We start from the raw sequence: 15,009 nt of genomic DNA on the forward strand, positions 1-15,009 counted from the left end.
GAAATCACTTGAGTTTCTTCATTTTTTAAATGCAGTGGAAAAAATGTCAAGTTCACGACAAAGTTCCACGTTTTAAATGTCGACAGTCAACGCTTTAAATTGGGACGATTGGTCGAAACATGGGACTGTTTGATATCTGGTCTGTATTTTACTAACTGTTAAATCTCTTGACAACAAATTTGTTTGATAACTCCACAAAGTTTATCAATCATACTCCTTCATAACATGTCACGATAACTTTCACTGATAGCGAAGATGGAGAATTAAGAAGCCCCGCGCCTAACCGCCTATCGCCCGATGGGTTAACAAATAACGGTGTGTAACTGCGCATGAGTGACGTCAAATGCTTCATCGTTTCGCATTTTTTTAATACGGCGTTCATTAACTCAATCAAATGACTTTGGAGTTCGGTGAAATGGTGCCAATGTTGTCCCATGTTTGTCAGATAGTCCCAATAGAGCAGTGACGGTAAAAAAATCCCAATTCACGACAAAGTTTCCACGTTTAACACAAGTTGCAAAAGATTTCTAAATTAAAACTAAAGTTTTCCACGTTTTAAATGCCCGGGGAAGAAAAATCTCCAAGTTCAAAAAATTTTAATTGTACAGTGAGGGATTTCAAATTATTTATCCATATTCAATACACATTTCCCGTAAATTCCTAAAACTAATGCGCGCGCATTTTTGATGCTCTCCACCGTTGGTCCCTGGAGGTAACAACCCGTTTTGCCTGCGTTCCTTAGGAAAGTAGGTTTTTTGAGCTTTTCTTAAGTTCTGTCGAACAAAATCCCCTCAAATTTTAGTATGTTCAATCTATTCATGATGTTATACCACCCTGAAAATATTTTGCCAAAAGAAAATCGCTGTCAAAAGTTAGAGGCTCAAATCCCACTTTCCCTAACCCCTCGCAGGCAAAAACGCGTTTTTTACCTCCCAAACAATTTTATACACAACGGTGGAGCGCACATTTGCCCGGGCCATTTCTGAGAAATTTGAATTACGGGAAAGGTGTATGCAGCAATAAACCTTTTAAGAAGTATAACATAACATTCTTCATATTGGGGCCGTGGTGTTCCAGATCCGGTTATCAGCTTTAAAATTTGAAATTTATAACCACAACGAGTTTTCACTAACTGTCACTATAGCAGTTACAGCAGTTAATTCATTGTTGTATATAAAAAAACCAAGCGAAATTCAATCATTAACAGTCAATTTGCTCCATGTTTAAATTTCTAGCTAAAATCAGTTCATCAACCATTCCCATTGTTGCATTGTCGGCATTGTCGAAATTGCATTCGTTAGGCAAACTTTTTCATGCGCCATACTGCTGGAAGTAGTATGTATTTTTCAGTATAACATGGTCAATTTATTCACAGTCAATTGTCTTTGTACGATTTATGTAAAATACAAACAAAATTGAGATTAGTTTGTTGTTGTGAAAGTTGATAAATGTCCTGTTTTTTCCAAGACCAAAGCATCTCTCATTCATTTCCAGCTAGCTCATTCCAGCCAAACCAACAGAATGTAAACGAAAATCATCCAAAGAATATTAATAAAAGTTCACTATCGACCATTCCTTGTGACAATCGTACAAAAATCATCATCCATTTCAACTCATCAAAGCATATAAACCAAGGCAAAGAAAAGTCAAAAGTTGTTTGTTGTCTATTTTCTGCCATCTTTGTTTTGACAGTTAGAAACAAAGCAGTATGGTCCGATAAACAATACGCTTCTGAACAGCCGACGTTGCCCGATCGACAAGGAGAATAGAGCGCCGTTCGGATATTTACCACAGACGTTTCTGAAGAAATGACGTTGTCCGCCTCGAATAAAGAACACCCTACTGTTTTTACCGCCGGAGCTTGATTTAAAAAGAGACTCATGTACAAACTCACGAAATTGACCAAAACCGAGCGTTAGACTTGGAGGAGAAGAAGAAGGAGAAGAAAAATTACCGTTTTAACAAATATTTCCTATATAGATAGGAAATATTTAATAATATAGAATTTTATACAGTGTATAATTTTGTTTATAGAACCTGAGCTGCTTTACTAAAAGGATTCAGTGTTTTCCAAGAAATTAAGTCGAGGAATCCGAAAAGGTCCTATCTGAAAAATCTGAAAAATCTGAAAGTGAATGACCACTTAAATCTTCTTTTATTTTCGATCAAATTATTTGCAATAAGGGATTCTTTCACTCCTATATTTCCTCCTGGTTAAGGGTGACATAATCAAACAGGGTAGCTGCACAGTGTGTTATTGTTTGATAACATTTTCTGGTCAATTTAAATAAAATAATAATAATAAAAGTAATGTCATGCATAAATCAATTGCATAATGATATTGCAGCAAAATTTCAAAACAAATGAATTACGCAGCTCAGCTCCCAGCTCTACTCTACCATTTTTGTTTTGATTTAACTTAAAGTTTGTATTTTAAGGAACAGCCAGCTCATTCATTTGAGGGCTATGCATGTTAGCCTCCACTGATGCAAGTTACCCGACTTCATGGTAGGTGTTCATTTCAATCTAGCTAACTGTATTTTTATACAACAAATTATTCTCTTATGCTTCCATCTAGGTCCGCGTACAATTTTTATTTTTTATTTTTTCGAAGGGGATTCCCCTGATATCTACATCCGCTCAGTGATTTTTCTATAGGGCACACAACACCCATATGTATATATAAAAAAAAGAAAGAAAAATGTATAACCTGTGTAACATTGTAAACAAAACAGAGATATTTTATATTTTTTATTTTATTATACCAAGTATTTTGGTGATTAAAGAGATTTGAAAAAAAAACAAACAACATTAGGCCTGTAGGTAGGCCCATTTTCGCCACATAATTACCAAACCAAATTGAAGAGTAATTGAACCAAGAAATTCTGGTAAAGTTCCATTGGGCTGTTGCAGAAAAAAAGCATATTATCCCCTAGTGGATGACACAAATTTTAAAAATCACATTTGTTAAGTAACTTCAGCCAACTTTTAAGCAAAAGATATCAGAATTCCATAAATTTCACCCAATTTTGTGGCCGAAGTATCGGAATTCCATGAATTTTTAGGAATTTTTGGGATTTTACAACAGAAATTCTGCAACTTTTTCTAAACTTTTTGCTAAGGAAATTCCATGTCCACTAGAGGATAATAAACTAAAACTGGAACAGCCCATTACTGTTCGATAGTAATCTGATAACAGTTCGATTGGTTCGATATTTATTCAATCGCAGTTCGATGTGTTTGATTTTGATCACCTGAAATCCAGATTATGATTGTTTTCTGCCCTACATGTTGAAGCATGAGGCTTTCAACGGCACCTCTGATCATGCAATCAAATCAATTACAATTAATTTTTAATATCCTAACTGTAATACAACTAAATCGAATTAATCAAGAGGTTTTTGCGGTAAAGTTCGATAGGTGTTCGATCTGGTTTGGTAGTTGACCATCCGTTGTTCAAAAGAATTTGATGGTCCAATTACAAAAATCAGTTCAATAAGGTTCAAATGACATCACCTGGAAGTAAATAAAGGTGAACAATATAAAATACAGTCAATATTCCAACCCCACCCTGGCCGATCAAACCACTCAGACATCTGATGCTGACCAATCAATATTGCATCATTCAGAAATGAAATTTAATTACAACTAAAATATGTTCAAGTGAAATCACAGCAGAGCATTTGAAAGAGCAGTGATGTGACTTGACTAGTGATTCAACATGGTGCCATTTTTTTATTCATTTAACGCAAACGCTCACTGTGGCAAATTGACCATATATATGGAAAATAGTCTATATTTAGCACAGCAATAAAACGAGCCGTAACACACCACAACGAAGGTTTGTTTGCTATCAAGCACCTGTATAAGTGTAGTGAAAACTTTTTGAAAGGAGGTTAGACATCACACCTGACACTCTGGCTATCAAAATGCAAAAACAATTGTCTAAATTTCATGTTTCATTAAAATCAATCCTTTTATTTTAGGTGGGGAACATTAAAAAGTACCGTGAGATTGGGTAACTTGCATCAGTGGAGGCTAACATGCATAGCCCTCAAATGAAAGACCTGGCTGGTCATTAAAATAAAACTAAGCAGCTCCTCTCGCAGCTCTAGTCTACCATTTTTGTTTGACTTAACTTTGTATTTTAATGACCAGCTAGGTCTTTCATTTGAGGGCTATGCATGTTAGCCTCCACTGATGCAAGTTACCCAATCTCACGGTACGACTCTGCCAACGCACCCAATAGTCGGGTGCTTGAAGTAAGAAACTTTTACACCCAACAGTTGGGTGTTCATTGTCGGGTGGTTAATATTGGACGCTTTAATAGCACCCAACAAATGGCAGACAATCTCAATTGAACGGAATCGACGATCAAACCAGTCGAACCAAATGGAACGCAATCGACCGATTGAAATTCGATTGTCGAACGCAATCGAATCTCAATCGAATACTACCGCAATTTTCAGATTGGATTGATATTGGATTGCGTTCGATTGATGTTCGATTGCGTTCGATTGAGATCGTCTAGAGTTGATTGTCTATTTTATGCTGCCATCTTTGTTTTGACGGTTAGAAAGCAGTATGGTTCGATCAACAATACGCTTCCGAACCGGGTGACGTTTCCCGACAACAACAATCGAACCAGTCGAACAACAGTCGAACCAATCGAATATTATCCAGAATTTTGACGTTCGATTGAGATTTGATTGCGTTCGACAATCGAATTTCAATCGGTCGATTGCGTTCCATTTGGTTCGACTGGTTTGATCGTCGATGCCGTTCGATTGAGATCGTCTGGAAATGGACGGCGACGTGTGGCAAACTACTGTATAAAAGTATAGCAGGTGGATGGAAAACAGCAAAAGTTTCTGTTAAACGCCTATGGAGCGATGTCGGGTGTTTTTAAAAATTTATAAATTCTAGCACCCCACAAAACACCGACAGCAGCACCCGACTGTCAGGTGTGCGTCGGCGGCAGACCAGAATGTCGTTAGAAATTCAACATTCAGGTGGGAATTTCTCGAGAGTGGACCTGAATTTTTAGGTGGGACCTTGATAACCAATCCCCCATTGCACACTATGGCCCCTTACAGACAATCAAAGATTTACAGATAGCTGCTTTGACTAGTAATTTTCATTCTAAAAGAAGAAATTTTTAAACAAAAAGAAACGTACCTTTCAGTCGGGTTCAACTGATCTTGTTAAGGGCATTTGTATTGGATATTGGTACTGTGAGTGCCGACTGAGCAGTCTGGTTTGTTCACAGGATATGCGGACCGACAAGGACACACCTATTTAAATCTGATTGGCTATTTCTCCGAGTGCGGAATAGATCATTTCTCTAACTGAAAGGGAGCGGGCCAATTGAAAATTTTCCCAACCTTCAGAGCTTTTAGCGTGTCGGAAGAAAATTTCACCATCTGGGTGCCAGATAACCTTCCAAATAAAAAGCCGCAAAGAAGGCGTGTGTCGCATTTTTACTAATCTCATAACATTTTTACTTACACTCGCCCGGCGGCGGGTACTTCTTAGGCAACAAAATGGGTGTCAGCAGTCGGGTATGTGAGTCCCTTTTTCACACCTTCGAAAGTCTCTCAACGGGGTACAAAAACCATTAAAAAAAGATTGAGTCTCTATATAAGGGTTCAAATTCACGAAATTCATTAAAATTTCCTCTCTCAAAGGGTCGTGATTTTCCAAAATCTGAAGTCTCACTAAGGGTCCCAAAAACGCTCGGACCTCCGACATGCCCGTCATCTTGCAAACCTAGTACCCCCCCTCCGGGTACTCGATTTCTAAACGACGGCGGGCATGTGCCGCCCTTGAGCCATTGAAAAGATTTACAGTGCATTTTACCAAGCGTTTCTGACCCTTACAGTAGGTTGATTTCATATCTTTTTTGCTAAAGCAAACTGAAAATGAGCCAGAGAAATCGACGCAAGGCAATGTGCAAAATAAATCAAAATGGGTGCAAGTAAAAACTATAAAAATAGACCAGATTTTTACTATCAGACTTGCAATTCAGAGGTCCTCAAACACTCCCTTAGCGAGCATCCAGCTAAAAGAAGACCCTTGTAATGCGCTCTATCAAAAGTTTACCCTTACAGTGCATTTCAAAGGACTCGAAAAACCTTCCCTTAATGGCAGAGGTTTACAGTTACATTCAATTTATCTTATCCATCTAATTTTTATTGTATTAGTTCTCGGAAACGGTCTTAGTTGACCCTTACGAAGTATATGTGTATTTTATTTTACTTTCTCATGATATTTTCCCTTGGAACTTCAAAGAGCCATTTTGATGAGAAAAATTCTCTATATCGGGTATGAATTTCAACCCCGCCGGGTACCAGATAAAATTCAAAGAAGCCAATGTCAGGGCTATGATGACGTCCTTAGAAACGTCATGTACAAGACCTAAGCGTGGACTTTTTTGAAGAGGTGCAACATTACCCTTTGAAAACATGTTCAACTACTCAATCAGGTGATCCTAATGTTACTCATAGTCTAAAGTTTTACTTCTCGAGCCTTAACTTTTCAGATTTAAACTTGAACTGGGGTTAGAACTCTTAAAATATTTCATCAAGAGTAAAAAACATCTACAAATAAAAGTGTTGAGAGAAGTTTGGCTGCAAAAGCAGACTCAACTTTTGGAAAAAAGGACCCTGCGGTTGACTGAAAAAAAAGACCAGCTCCAGTTTGTTAGAAAGTAGGAAAAACAACATCCTTATTTCACTATAATGTGTGTATAATAACTCTGCAAATGTGATACCTGAAAATAAGCTTAAATACAATATAAAAACAGTGTTGGATATGTACAAAATAAATGAGAATTTACAAGCTGATAAAATAGAAATAGAAATCTAAGAAATAGTGTCTGTGGAGAAGAACAAACTTTGATATAAGACAGACTCAGCTGACCGTGAAACTAGAGCCGAGGAAGAATATAAGGGGCCGTACAGAGAAAAAAGTATTCTTCCAGATTCTTCCCATAGTACATACTTTGAAATATAACTTTAATTTTGTATTGTGTATGTTAAAAGGTAGTCATTTGACTCCCCTCTACTACATAGAACGTACAAATTTACAAATGGCCTTTAGTAATTAGTTCGGTTCAGTCTTTAGTTAGTTACAAATTAAAATTTTCATTACAAGCCATTCATTTGTCTTGTTTATTTCGAACTCTATTCTTCCGTTTCGTTATGGTCAAGAGTGGAAAAACCAAGATTTTCTCCTTTTTCCTGAAGTACATCTAAAATGGAAAGAATGTTTTGAACATCGTTTTTGAATAAACAAACATTCTTCTCACTTAGAACCTGAGTCTCTTGCATTCTCAGAAATTCTTCACGAGGTAGTCCAGGTCGTTGGCAAACTTGTGTGTGAAGCAGTAAAAACTCAAGGAGTTTCTGATAACGTTCTTTAACACGAAAATTCAATGATAACTGTAACTTTCGTAAGCAAACAGGACACAAAAGTAAGGGTTGTGTGTCGGTATGCAGAACTGAGGAACTGGTGTTCATGGTGCAAGAGAAATATTGACAATGTGATAGTCCAAACACGTGGCAAATTTCGTGTGACATAGCCTGAAAATAAATGAAAAAAAGTGTTATAAACAACTCTTAAGAACATCGAAACTTTGAATATAACCAAAGGGTGATTAACTCTCTAGCATCTAGGATATGGAGTCAGTTACTCCTGCACTGTGACACCATTATTCTTTACCAACCTTTTAATTTTCCATACAAATCGATCTCATTCTAAGTATTACCTTCCTTTATAATTGCGAATTAGATTTATGAAGGTTTGCAAGGCTTGAAAAAGGTTTGAAAGATTATTACCCTGAGTAGGCGTCGAAGGATTTTACAGCTCAAATCAAATGTTGTGTTTGGTGCCAATGCCGAATCGTTGGATTCATCATAAGTTGGACTCATCAAAGAATTCGAGCTCTGTTGTCCATCTTCCACTTCCCTTAGATCTGTAAGACTTGTGTTTGCGCTCGCAGTTGCTGATGCAGGTTGTGATGACATCTTATCTTTAAATAACATTCTGAAAGTGGAACTCAGTTTGCGTTCACGAGAAGGTGAAGGTGATTTTGAAAGTTTATTGCCAGCACAACCTTCTTGATCACATTCCAAAGTGAAGATTTTGGCTTCCTCTTTTTCGTTTTCAGTTATGAAATCATAGAAGCCACCTTCTTTCTGGTCTTGAGAGATTCTATCACTTATATTGCATGGTGAGGAAATTGCATAATCTGCTTTCCAATTATTGGCATGGAAAAGTTCTCTCTCTTTAAACATTGCATAGTGGCCGAAAGTGAATGCTGCAGTACCTTGTTCCATGGAACCTTCTCCCAAAACGTGGTTCAATTCTTTCGAAGGATAAAAATCAAACCAACTCAAACAACAAACACAAAATGCATCTTTGGGAAGGCTGTTCTTCAGGTAAGTATTCACGTCTAAGAATAAAGTGAAAATAATGAAAATAATGAAAAAAATGGCAGACAGACAGACAGACAGACAGACAGACAGACAGACAGACAGACAGAAAGAAAACTGAAAGACAGACATATTTTTTCTTTTTGGCATTTGATCCAAGTAAAAGTGAATAATCTAGAGTGGTTTTAAAATGTAAAATATATAGCAGACTGTTTTTAATTCTAACAACATTTTTTTTTTAATATTTAACAGCTTCCTTGTAAGTTTAAGAAAAAGAGCCTACCAAAGAATTAAGAAAAGTTTAAATATCAAAGTCAAGATGTTAGAAATTTATGATAAGAGATGCTCTCTGTTTATATACCTGGAAGAAACAGTTGAAGTTGTTGTGAAGTTTCGTGAATCCGAGTGGCTATGTCAAGTTCTTTATGATTCACTTCTCCCATAAAAATGACACTTTTTCCAGGAAAGAACAACTCCAAAAACATCTTGATGCATTTGGTAAATTCATGACTGAATTCATGTTGGTGATAAAAATAATCTGGAAACGGTCCAACAAACTGGAAATAAACCTTATGTTTATTTAGTCTCTTGAATGTTCTTAACGATGTGAATTTCTTGAGCCTGATGCTACTTTTCCATTGTTTGACAGTCTGATTATCGTTGTCCAGAAACTGGTTCTGTATACCAATACCGACAGACAGAGGTTTTTTGTAATTAGTGAATACCAAATTGACCCAGTCTTCTTTGCCTTCAGCGTTCAAAAAATATTCTCTCTCTTCAGCAGGCAGTTTCTTGACATCACAAATATCCATTAACTGTAAAACTGAAAACACAAAAAGTAAGCAGTATATTTATCCAGATTTATTTATAGTATTTTCAATTATTTCCTTACAGTTGAAAATTTTTCAAACCAAAAAATGGTTCAATATGATAAGATCTCAAGAGAATTACAATGATGCACTCACATCAGAAAAGGTGCGTTAAAGCTGGATTATACAGTTTTGTTTGCAGAATATATTATATCTATAAGTGACAAATTATGAATCTAATTACCTGTATCCTGAAGACTTGTTCGATCTATTTTAGTATATGATATTTATTTTTTCCTGAAAGAAAAGTTTTTATTTTTAGGAATGAACAAATTGGATTGGCAATGATTGAGCTGATACGCTCCTTTTTTATATGAACCTAAATAAATGGATGGGCAGATTGATGGGAAAATTTAATTTTAAGTGTCAAAACAGTAGAAATAGAGTATCAAGCCAGAAATACCACAATTTGCCCTAAAATTAGAACAGGATAACAAGGATTTGAGGCTCAAAGTATCAAAGAAATAAAAACAACCTGGCCTCAACCAAAATTTATTCAATTTGCTTAACCATTTTGGTTGAGGCTTGGTTTTTCTTATTTCTTTGACACTTTTAGCCTCAAATCATTGTTATCCTGTTCTAATTTTAAAAATTCTATTTTGTGTAGGACAGGAGTATCTAATTGATAATATAATCTGTCAAATCTGGCACTGACTCTTTTGTGCTATAATAAGCCAAATACCGTAAGTTGGTCTAATACTGACATCCCTTGTCTAATTCCAACACCCTTAATTAGAGACAGGAATAATATGAAAGTTTGAATCACTGATTGAAAAAGGATTATTCCTCCCTGACCACTAAGCAAAGAAAAATAGCTTTGACCTTTCTATCAATTTCAGCTGATAAAAAGGGTGTCAGAATTAGATGAGGGATGTCGACATTAGACCAAGTTACGTTAACACCTACACACCCCTTCTCATAAGGTAAGGTTATCTTATCTTCGTGTAATGCCTTCATAGTAACTATCTGGTCTTTTTAAATGTTTTCATTGTGAAAATAAATAAAACTTTCTGAGAAAGTTGTTTAAAAAATTACTCCAATACTTTGCAGACCAGGTAAGTTGCTATGACAGAAAAGTTGTTTTGGAGAACACGACAGCCTATTGACAGTGCGGCTGGAACTTCGATATTTGAGGATTACGATTTTACTAGCTTTTTAGCAATTTTTGCCTCACCAACCCAAATCTCGCAACCTCTTTACCTTGAAGAAATGAAGTTGCTTTCTCAAGATTTTTTAACCAATCAACCAAAACGGGAGCACAAAAACTGTGCTTACACTGCAGTTTGCACTGGCGACCGCTGCTTTAAGCTATTGCAATCATAAAAATCAGAAAGATCAGCTTTATTGAATAATTGACCTTCATATACCATCAACTGCTCCAACTTGGGACTATCTGACAAAACATGGGACGGCCATTCCACCACCATTTCACCGAACCTCCAAAGTCATTTGATTTGAGTTAATGAACCGCATATTAAAAAATACACAATTTCTCTTTCGTACCGAGTAGGCTTTTAAATCAAAATATGAAAAAAATCCATAGTGGAACACATGCGAGTGTCTGCAACGAAGAAGAACAAATGGCAAAACGATGGAGCGTTTGACGTCACTCGCGCAGCAAGTTACACACTCGTTATTTGTTACTAATCCCAACGGGCCTGATCGGGCGATAGGCAGTTAGGCCACGGGCGTTCTCTAATTCTCCAATCGGGTGTCCGGTCATTTTGAATGAAAGCAAACAGTTAAAAAGGGCGCGCTATCAGTGAAAGTTTATCGTGACATGTTATGACAGAAAGTGTGGTTGATAAACTTGGTGAAGTTATCAAAACAAATTTGTTGTCAAAGAGATTCAACAGTTAGTGAAAATACAGGCCAGATATCATACCGTCCCATGTTTCGTCCAACCGTCCCAAGTTGGCTGGAGCAGTTGATGGTAAGGGGTGGTCCCTCTAAATTCAAATTACAACCCTAGCATGGAAAAGAATCGTCATGTTTGTCCGTCTTGCTCTGTTGTATCATATATCATAATGTTGTTTGATAAATGAAATCTACGGCGGCCTATGCAAAAATGTTGAAAAAATGGTAGCTAGTTAAAAACATAACATGGACATGGTCTGGTGTAATGATGAAATATGAATAAAGTATGTGATGTAGATAAACAAGATTATAAGATCCGCAAGTACAATTAACAACTCTGCACTGTATATACAGTCACTGCACTTATTATGTTATATACCTACACAAAAATAAATTGGAGAAAAATGAACAATACCACAAAAGTTTTCTGACTCTGAGTTTTATCATTCAGAAAATTCTACTAGTGATCGTCGTTTGGTTTGTGGTGTAATATTGTGAATCTTTCGTAGTAAAATGATTCACATTATACTTTTGGAAAGTCCCTGCTTTCAAATATAAATTCTTGCTGTGACTGCACTTTCGTTCTTGATCAAAAAATGATGACGACTTCTTTTCATTTCCTTCTTCTACTAGTAAATTTTCTCGGAATTTATTAAAGGCCGTTCTACATCATACACATGACGTAATTGCTAATCTAGATAGGCCTTTAATTGAACAACTAAAGCTGCAAAGAGAGGCAAATAAGATATTTACCCATTGAGTTTAAAGCCCGAAGGGCTAGAGGAGAATCTTTAACCTTTCTTAGGCAAATATTCGATGACGGATTGAATCTAGCAATTCCTTTGTTTTCGGGAGATATTTTTTTCGAAATTAAGCGGTAAATATTAGTTCCAACCTGTCATTTGTGTAAAAACCTGGCGGATCGCTCAATGCCGCGCAACTTTGGTAGGATTTGTTGGCTTCAAATCCTACCAAGGAGATTCAATTCTAGCCCTTCGGGCTTAATATTTCATTGTATTTACCCCCGCAGGAGCGTAGCGACGAGGAGGCACTCATAGCTTGGAATCTCGAAATTTTGTTGTTTGTGTTTTGTCGCGCAAGCATCCCCGTACAAAGTGCAAAATCTTGGCCCTTTTTACACCGGCCCTTTTAACGCCGGCCCTGCCCCTATTACGCCAGGTGCCCAGAAATAACGTCAATAAAGGCCGGCGTAACAAGGGCCGATAATGTATCCTTTTGAATCGGCGTTCGTTACGGCGGAGAAAATAAATCATGTAGGCAATCAACAAATTTCAATCTACAAACACTGCAGATTTGCAAATCTTTGGACAAAGTTGCAGGGGTTGACCTAATATCTCACAGGAAAAAGTCATCAGATCACACGGGTGAGAAAACTTAAATTCCGACGCCATAATTTTCAAAAATCAATTTTTGCGTGTGATTTTATAAACTGATAAGGTGTGATTGTTTTGGCAGTGTGATTTCCGATATCACAGAATTTTTCAAATAATTATTTTCATTTTTTAAATTCGGCGTGTGAAATCCAATTTAACACTTTTAAACTTCACTGAAAAGGCTTTATCGAAATCACACGTGTGATTTCTAATTTCCGCAGGCGAATAAAATGCAACCGTACTTTAGGCGTACAAACTTTTGCGAGCAGAAACTTTCGCGATTTTCGCGAATTTGGGCCCTTTTCGCGAAAGTAAATGTCTTAAAAAATTCTAGAAAGGGCCATTCGCAAAAGTTTACACTCGCGAAAAATTCTTGACAAAATAAAAAATCTGTAAAACTTCAAACTTTGAATAAAATGTAACTTTTTTGGCACTTTTTAGCCTGCTAAAAGACTAAAAGTCATCAGACAAATGTCAGTCAAAGGACAAATGTTTCAAGCCAATCCAAGAAGTACTTGTCCCTCTAAGCCAATTTTTCATGTGAAAATTCTCAATTTTACGTCTTGATTCGCGAAAGTTTATGCTCGCGAAAAATATTTTTCTGTTAAATTCGCGAAAGTAAATGTCGTGAATTTTTCGTCCTCGCGAAAGTTTCTGCTCGCGAAAGTTTGTACGCCTAAAGTAGTCCAAGAAGTATAAAACTTACTTACACTAAAACTCTAAAAACGTAGAAGGACAAGATAGACACAAGAAATCGCAGTCATTAGTTCCCACGGGCGGGAAAGTCAAATTAATAGGGTGGGAAAGTACAATTCCCACCCTTGTACTACGCATGCGTAAAGAAAACCACAGCACAAGTGAAAATTGGGTCAAAACTGTTCAGATTGCATTCAAATCATAACATTATAAGGGTGTATTCGATCAGTGTGTAACACAACGCTAAAGGTGAGGCGTCCCACAAGGGTGGCCTCGTTCGTTCGCAAATGGACTTGCGTCGCAAGGGCTCAGTGGGTCGGTGAGACGTGTTTGAGCTCATGAAATTGGCTCTCTAGTGCAGCTCCACTGTTGTGACAAAAGTGCCGGGATTCTTAAAGTAGCGCAAGTACATGACAGAACGAATGGGAGCTATTGAGCCAATGCTCACGAATGATCGAATACATTTAACAATTTATCAAATACAAATCAAAGCCATTTTCCAAAAAGCTGCAATCAAGGTCATAATATTTTGATAATTTTGGTTATTTTAACGTTTTTCAAGATTTAAAGTTCCGGCGAGAAAGTCGATTTTGGGCTATCTCTTTAATTTCATCGAATATTTCAATTCGGGAGGGGTTGGCAGACTTACAGGCTATATTCTGAGCCTTATTGGACTATTTTTGAACTTTTGAATGCTAAGATCCTAAGATCCTAAGGTCTTAAGTCTCATGTTAAAACTCAGAGTTAAAACTCTACCCTTCCAACCTACTTTAGAGCACTTACAAATCGCTTGTGGTTCAAAAACTTCCCGGTGTATTTCCCTTTTTTCTCAAATATTATGACCTTGATTGTGGGTGGGGAATCAAAATTTCGGCGTGTGATGTTCGATTTAACATATAAGATAAGCGAGTGTAAAATGCCAAATCCGACGTGGGATCTTCCATTTAACACGCGAGGAGAGAGGGCCTGAAGTACGAAATTCGACGTGGGATTTTCGATTTAACACGTGTATTGTTCGATTCAGCACAAAATGTTTAAAGCGTGTGATCCTGCGTTAACCAAGTCGGAAATTCAATTATACACATGTGATTTTGAGGGGTGTGATTTTGCGTCTCCCCCCGGCGTAAAAACGAACCGATTCCCACGCGTGGGATAGCAGTGTGAAATGTATACTTTCACACCGTGTGATTTTCGCTTTCACACCGGTGTGATTTGATGACTTTTTCCTGTCTTTTAGATGTTGTAGCAGATGAAGGTGACCAATAGTTTGAACCCTAAAAACACCATTAAAGGGATATATCTGGATGAAAGACTCTTTCACGGCAATTACAAAGAACTAATTCATAATAAAAAATGTGTACGCTGTACGAGTGGGACTTCCCCTTGATTGACACACAGACATCTATAAGAGACACAAACACCCATCCGAGTGTATGTTCGTTCACTGAATAATCCTTTGAAAATCTTTCTTTCTGTCCATTAATAAAGAAAAAAGACATTTGTAAGTGCTTGAGAGAAGGTAGCACTTTTTTTGTAAAAAGTCATTATTTAAAGGATAGTAAAGGAAAGTGGATGGACTATAACCACAAAAAAGTTGCCACTAGACTGACTAGAGGTGGAGCTGTTCTGACCCCAGTTCACCACGCTACTGTTTGGGAGCTAAAGTGGTATATATATACTGTGTCAAAACTGATCGTTTTAGAAAACATGAGTGAAATTTTCTAAAATTTAAGAACGTTTAGCGCCGCCGGTGATTTT

The 15,009-nt window shown here is 36.9% G+C and overlaps 1 protein-coding gene across 1 annotated transcript; it reads right to left on the reverse strand.

Annotated features, from left to right (window-relative positions):
* Window positions 1-6,726: 6,726 nt before the first annotated feature.
* LOC136816749 (archaemetzincin-2-like) lies at window positions 6,727-9,552 on the reverse strand. Its single transcript, XM_067073066.1, has 4 exons — window positions 9,489-9,552; window positions 8,797-9,258; window positions 7,839-8,455; window positions 6,727-7,583 (listed from the first exon to the last, which is right to left on the reverse strand). Exons 2-4 carry the CDS (start codon window positions 9,245-9,247, stop codon window positions 7,185-7,187), a joined length of 1,467 nt encoding a protein of 488 aa, XP_066929167.1. The 5' UTR covers window positions 9,248-9,258; window positions 9,489-9,552; the 3' UTR covers window positions 6,727-7,184.
* Between the last annotated feature and the right edge of the window lie 5,457 nt (window positions 9,553-15,009).

The sequence above is a fragment of the Clytia hemisphaerica genome, unplaced genomic scaffold (assembly GCF_902728285.1).
Source record: "Clytia hemisphaerica strain Z4C2 unplaced genomic scaffold, Clytia hemisphaerica genome assembly, whole genome shotgun sequence".
Lineage (NCBI taxonomy): Eukaryota > Metazoa > Cnidaria > Hydrozoa > Leptothecata > Clytiidae > Clytia > Clytia hemisphaerica.